The 7412-nt window shown below is 37.0% G+C and overlaps 1 protein-coding gene across 1 annotated transcript in view; it reads left to right on the top strand.

The window, feature by feature from the left end:
- The first annotated feature begins 1789 nt into the window (after nt 1–1789).
- The window catches only part of LOC103081889 (microtubule-associated protein 9), a 30025-nt gene continuing 24402 nt past the window's right edge, over nt 1790–7412 (top strand). The window contains exons 1-3 of the mRNA XM_007446134.1: nt 1790–1864; nt 2610–2694; nt 3772–4089. Coding sequence (XP_007446196.1) covers nt 1790–1864; nt 2610–2694; nt 3772–4089 — 478 coding nt within the window. The remainder of the gene's footprint in view (nt 1865–2609; nt 2695–3771; nt 4090–7412) is intronic.

Raw genomic sequence — 7412 nt, 5'->3', positions numbered from 1 at the left:
CGGCGACACGCGGCAGAGCGAGCAGGGACAGGGCGCCACCTGATCGGGCCGGAGCAGCCCCCCGCCCCGCGCTGCTGAGGGCGGCGGGAAGGGTGAGCAACCTCCGCCTGGAGCACTGGAAACGTCCACGGGACCATTTAACAGAGATTTTAATGCAGTCCATCGGAGAAGCTTCCTTTTTTTTTTTTTTTTCGGTACGCGGGCCTCTCACTGTTGTGGCCTCTCCCGTTGCGGAGCACAGGCTCCGGACGCGCAGGCTCAGCGGCCATGGCTCACGGGCGCAGCCGCTCCGCGGCATGTGGGATCTTCCCGGACCGGGGCACGAACCCGTGTCCCCTGCATCGGCAGGCGGACTGTCAACCACTGCGCCACCAGGGAAGCCCTTTTTGTTTTATCTAATAGTATTTCAACACTTGTGAGAGGGAAGAGTGGCTGGAAAAATATCACTATTTACGATCTTTTTCTTTCCCAGCACTGTATGTAAACTTTTTTTTAAAAATGGTGATGTTCTTAGTTATGTACACTAATTCCCCTACCTATGAACCTTCAAGTTGCAAACTTTAAAAGATGCGAACCTGCATTCTCACGTCCAATCACGTACGTTAGTTCACGTGTATGGTGTACACTGTCACGTGTGTGCGTCCTCTACAAGTAGTTGTGCTTTTGTGTACTTTACTGTACAGTACTGTATAGGGCACAGTAGTTCAATATCTTTATTTCAAGCCCAGGATGCCCGGAAGCAAGAGGGTAGATAGAATTGAATGCAGCCAGGAAGCAGAACATGTGCCATCAATGTCAGGCATGAGTGAAATTGCAGCTTGCCCTCCGTCTCCTATTTCTGACAATCCTTCAACTCTACCAGCTCCCACCTCCTCTCCCTCCTCCAGTCAGTAACTCTTCTTGCCTGTTCACCTGATGCCGGCCCCTATATGCTAGTTGTACTGTACTACTGTTGGGTACCTAGGCTAAACTTGTTGGACTTACGAACAAATTGGACTTATAAACACAATCTCGGAATGGAACTCATTGGTATGTAGGGGACTTCTGTACTTCAGGGGTCCTCAACCCCAGGCCGCAGACCCCTGTTAGGAACCAGGAACCAGACCGCACAGCAGTGGGTGAACGGCGGGCCAGTGAGCAAAGCTTCATCTGCCGCCCCCCATCGCTTCCCATCGCTTGCATTACTGCCCGAACAATTCCCCCCACCCACTATCTGTGGAAAAATTGTCTTCCACGAAACTGGTCCCCGGTGCCAGAAAGGTTGGGGAACGTTGCTGTACTTTATGCTGACAGTCGTCTTCTTGGTAGCCTTTTAAATAAGTGTGGCTGTTTTGTAGGCTATATTATACTTTTTGAATGGAAGAGAGTTGAAAAAGTTTCTATTTTAATTGGCAACAACCTATTGCACTCATTATTTAAATGAGTGCAATAATTGTAAAACTTATTTAGGATAATAAAATAATTGTAGAAATACTTTTGAATAACTTCAGTTTGAATTTTATTTTTCTGAAAACATGTTTGATAGTAGAATTTTCTTTTTTTTTTACAAAAACTCTGTTTATTACTCTGCTACTTAAAAGTGAAGATATAGCTCAATGTTCATATGATGCTTTTCTGGTTTTTGTTTGGCTTTGGGGGCGGGGAGGGAGTACTAAGTGTAGTAATGGAAATTCTCAAGCATGCAAAAAAGTCTGATTTGTTTTTTATATATTTCAGCCACCATCAGAGGTTGAATTATCTTTATCATTTGTTAGCCATTTTATAAAATTAGAGAATTAAAATAAACACTATGTCTGATGAAGTTTTTAGCACAACTTTGGCATATACAAAGAGTCCAAAAGTCACCAAAAGAACTACTTTCCAGGTAAAGTATTTTTATTTTGAATGATTTTACAAGGTAAACACTGTATTGGGAATATTGGACTTGAAAGTGCTTCTATTCAATACAACAGTCCTATGTAAAGCTGGAGTAAATCTATGTTTCTTTTGAAATTTTGCAGATGATTGTATTTGGGCTCCAGTATTACCAACTCTTCTGTGTGGCTTTACGACTACCAAACTAAACTCAATACTAGGTTCTTAGTATATTAAAAGTTAAATTAGCTTTTAAAAGTTGAATAGCAGCTTCTAATTGCCATTTTCATATAAAAAATGTTTTTTTCCCCCCTGGTGTAACATAATAACATTTAGGCTTTCTCTGTCCAGTCACTACCATTTTGAACTCAGCCTCTAAATTTGCAGTATTGATTACATCTGTTAACAGCAATATGCTGAAACAAAAGATCATAAAGAATACCAGTTTCTTCCATAATGCCAATTTATAATGAACCCTGTCTAAATTGAGTCCTTCAATTAATTTGCTTGGTGTTGTCTGTCTTCTTTAATTTAACCCAAAGCTCCATGAGGAAAGGAATTGTCTGTGATGTTCTGCATTGAGTCTTAAGGGTTGGGTGCATGGCATAAGGTAGGCTTTCAGTGAATATCTGTTAAATGAATGAAACCTAAGTTTTAAGGCAGTTATTAATCAAGCATTATTTGTTTAAAGAATTAATTCAATATATGAGACCTCCACATTTGGGTAGAAATTGATTTCAGTTATCTCATTTCAGGATGAACTAATAAAAGCAATTACAGCTCGCTCAGCCAGACAAAGAAGTTCTGAATATTCAGATGACTTTGACAGTGATGAGATTGGTATGTGACAACATGGGAAAGTAAACCACTTCTCTTATTTTTGCTTCTTTAGTTAGGTTTAGCCCAACCCTGCAAAAAAATCACTATGTTAAAATAATACCTATGAATTCACAGGTTTTAGATCTCCAACTTTTTAATGAATAAAAAGCCACTCTTAATTTTAAAGAAGTTGTATGATTGTCCTTGGTTTTTTTTCTGAATGTGTGTATGAAAATAAAATTTAACTGACAGCAGATTTGCTTGTTAGTGGTAAACCACATTGGAGATAACAAGTTCATCTTTAAAGTCAACCCTATGAGGTAATAACTAGGGCCCATAGAACTAAACTTTGTGCACATTAGGATCACTTTTATAATGCTTTTTATAAATCAAGGGTTTTTTGGCTATGAAAGGGAATCAGTTTAAAAAACCCAATATATCAGTACTGTATGGTTAATTTGGTTTCTTTTGATTATGTAAAATATTAATATTTTACATTTCAGGATAAACATACAAAATTCTAAACTTGATATTCAGTGTTTTATATTTTCAGTGAATAACTCTCAATGTTCTCTGTAAAAGTAATCAGAACAATAGTTAAATCATTGCTTTATAGTTCGGTTAGCATTCTTTATTATTCTTCTCATAGTAAAATCTAATACTGTGGTATGGATGGAATTGCAGTTCCAAAATTTTTATGAAAAAACATTATTAGCAAATTCTTCCATTTACAAATATTGATTTTATGAAGTTTTTGAAAAGCAAAAGAAAAGCTTTACAGTCCAAAATGTAATTTAAATGTCCATGGCTGATTATTACTTTGAAGAACTTTTGAAGGAGTTTTCTCAGAGCAAGCACAGTGCTTGGCTTGACAAACTATTCATACTCGATAAGTATGTTTTGAATAAATTAATGAAACTGAAATTTTTATTTTACTAATGCCAATAAAACCTGCCAAAGTTCGCTGTTTTTTAGGGCTGCAAATCTATTCACAGTTGTAAATTCATTTCCAGTCTTTAAGGTAATCTTTTTGATTGATGTAATCTTCAAAACTTTAAAATACACTATTGAAAATATTTTTTCTCTTCTATTTTTCAGTTTCCTTAGGTGATTTTTCTGACACCTCAGTAGATGAAAATTCAGTTAAGAAAAAGATTAACGATTTTCATATATCAGATGATGAAGACAAGAATTCTCCAAAACTGTCTTTTTTGAAAACCAAGAAATCAATCAATGATGTGAGGAAAGATGAGCCAGTAGTCTCTATCAAACACGATGCGATGGCACCTGATGGTGGTAAAGGCATGATTGTAAATCCCTTATCTGAATCTCAAAATAAACAAGAAGAAGTTGAAAAAGAGAAAATTAAAATGGAAACGAAACCTATAATTCTTCCAATCAAAAGCGCATCTTCAGGTAATTTGTTAGGTTACTGTAATTGCATTTCTTGAAAATTTATTTTAAGATAATACAAAATACTTTTATATGGTAGCTAATAGATTTTTAAAAATATTTATTTATTTATTTATTATTTATATTTGGCTGCGTTGGGTCTTCATTGCCGCTCACAGGCTTTCTCTAGTTGTGGAGAGCAGGGGCTACTCTTCGTTGCAGTGCACAGGCTTCTCATTGCAGCGGCTTCTCTTGTTGTGGAGCATGGGCTCTAGGCACACAGGCTTCAGTAGTTGTGCTGCATGGGTTCAGTAGCTGTGGCTCACAGGCTTTAGAGCACAGGCTCAGTAGTTGTGGTGCATGGGCTTTGTTGCTCCGTGGCATGTGGGATCTTCCCAGACCAGGGATCGAACCCGTGTCCCCCACATTGGCAGGTGGATTCTTAACCACTGCATATGGTAGCTAGTAGATAATTAAGAAAAAAAAAAATCAGACTTAACTTTTCAATTTTATAGATATAAATAAAAATAATAGAACCATAGAAAAAAACCATAATTCTGATGTCCATTTGTACGTTCAGTCTTACATCTCTGCTAGTGCCTGATAGCTGGCCAAAGTACCTTCAGTCATCCACAGCTGTGGCTCCAAAGCTCCTGGGTCCAGCCTTGCTTAGGCCTGTGAGCTCCAATTTTGTTTTTAGCAGTGGAACTACAATGGAATCCTTTCTAATCCATCTCACACTCCAGACATCAGGGTTATAGCAGCATTAGGGCTAGTCCTTAAGACAATCATTTCCATACAGCCATTTGCCAGAATATTTGTTTGGCATTTGTATATTTGAAGGGGGTGGTGGGGGTAAGTGTTGTTGCTGTCATTGTTTAAGCCTCCAGATTTTCCTTAAGAAAAGAGAATCTCCATTTGGTTTCTCTGTTCCCCAGGAAAATCCACTAAAATTCAGTTTTCTGTGGGGATGTTCCTGGTGTGATTACAGTAGTTTCTTCACAGTTCTACTGAGTTCTGTGCATAGTGCAGCAGAGATGGAGTGAAGCAGGCACCAACTGCTATGACATCCCCTGGGCTGTTACGCAGAAACAAGGGCATAGAAGTTTAAGGATTTGGAGTCTTCTGGTCTTTTTCTGTTCTATAGAAAAAATAGTAGTTGATGTTAACCTTCACAAAAACCTCTTTCCTTCATATCATCATTAAATATGGTACTGGTAAGTATTTCATACTTTACATAATAGCACTGGTAACCTTAGGCAAAGCTATATTTTAGACACTCCTTTTTCCACCCCCACAATTCCATCCACTTTCAAATGAGGAGAAGATATGAGCAAGCAGGGATACTAGGGGAAAAGCTACTGCAAGTTAATTATGTGTGACCTCAGCCGTAGGGTAAACCTCACTGTCTTCATGAGGAGGGGGAGGAAACCTGGTCTCCTTTCCTACAGAATTGTTTTAAGAATCTACTGAAGTATGTCTCAAACTATAAACTTCTACAAAAGTGTAAGCACAAGGCCTAATGAAACACAAGTTGCTAAAATGTACCTTCCCAGTGTACTGAGTAAAATCAAAAATGGAGAGAAGGGAAATGTAATCAAAGAGTGAATAAACACCATTTCCCAAAGTATGTTCCACAGTTTGTTCATTGGTATTGAGGGGAAAACACAGAGTTATAGGAATTTTAAACCAATCTCTTTATGAACTTCTTGAAACTGTTAATAAAGACATATGCATGGTGAATCTTCAAGAAAGAATATGCAGTGTTTCCTAGTCTTAGTTGAGTTTAAAAACCTATTTTTATGGATTACGTTTATCCTATTTGTCCTGATTCTAAAAAGCTTTTCATTAGGTTAATGAGAAAATGTGAGCATGTTATAGAAGCTAAAAATTAGTCTGATATAGATAGAAGTATATAATTAGAACTTTATGGTAGATAATCAGCAATAACCCACCCATTTAATATCTTTTTTAAAACCTGTGACAAATTAAAGTAACTAGAGAAATACTGTATTTTGACCACCAGATAGCTCAGGATTCTAAATGTGCAATACTGTATTTTTAAACAATCATTAACCATTTGCAATTCAGTATATGTAGGATAAAAAAAATTACCAAAACAAGTAATCATTTACATTTGATTGTAAAATAAAACATTTTGATAATGTATAGATGTATTTTTGTTTCTTTCTGAAAACTTGATTATGCTTCTGGAAGTGGAATTTTGGTATAAAATATATTAAAATCATTACTCCTAGGTTATTCAAGTTGAAGAAAAAACTTGAGGCTGCTGGTTAGTGCCTGGCATGTAGAATTCATTAAGTATTTGAATGTTTAAATGAATAATTCATTCATTAAAGAAGGAAAGTGGTTAATGAGCTTAGCTTTGTCCTCTAAATTTTTAGACTTTTTTTTCTTATAGAGTTTAGAACTTAATATTTTTAATGTGGTGAGATATTGCTGAGTATCACTTAATGCTTTATAAAAATATTAGAACCTGAAAGTTTCCTTTGTTCTTGCTTGTCTGCTGTAACTAGTACAATAATCAAACTCTTTCACTTTTATCAGGTAATGGTCACATTGGTAGTGATTGTAGAAAGTAAGTTTTACAGGTTATGCTGTTTTTATTTTAACTTTAAAGCAGCAGAACCTTGACTCCATTAGCATTGGAGTCTGGATGCTCCTGCTTTAATCCCACAAACTAGAGTTTATGACTGTGGGCCCATGACCTCTTTGTTCCTCATTTTATTTACCTGTAAAATGGAGACAATATTTGAACCACCACTAGGGGTTTGAGGCACTTAAATTGAGTTCATGTATTTGAAGTGCTTAGAGCAATCTTAGCATAAATTAAGTACTCTATAAATGCTTTTACTATTCATTTTATTATTCAACATTTGTTCATAAGCAGATCATTTTATTTATCCCACATATTTATTGTGGGTACGATGTTTCACTGTTACAAGCACTGTGATAGTAGCTATCACTGTGGCATTACAAAGACCTAGTACCAATCCTCCAATACTGTCTTAGTCGGTTCGGGCTGCTGTAACTGAATACCACAGACTGGGTAGATTATCACCAACAGAAACCTATTTCTTACAGTTTTGGAGGCTGGAAGTTTGAAATCACAGGGCTCACATGGTTGGATAGGGCCCTCTTCCAGGTTGCAGGCTTCTCATTGTATCTTTATGTGGTGCAGAAGGCAAAGGAACTTTGTAGAGCATTATTTTAAGGGCATTGATCCCATTCATGAAGATTTTACCCTCATGACTTAATCACCTTCCAAAGGCCTCACCTCCTAATAACGTCACTTTTTTTTTTTTTTTTTTTTTTTGGGCCGGGGG

The sequence above is a fragment of the Lipotes vexillifer genome, unplaced genomic scaffold (assembly GCF_000442215.2).
Source record: "Lipotes vexillifer unplaced genomic scaffold, Lipotes_vexillifer_v1.1 scaffold1719, whole genome shotgun sequence".
Lineage (NCBI taxonomy): Eukaryota > Metazoa > Chordata > Mammalia > Artiodactyla > Lipotidae > Lipotes > Lipotes vexillifer.
The sequence above is the reverse complement of the archived record's forward strand: the minus strand, read 5'-3'. Positions and strand labels throughout refer to the sequence as shown.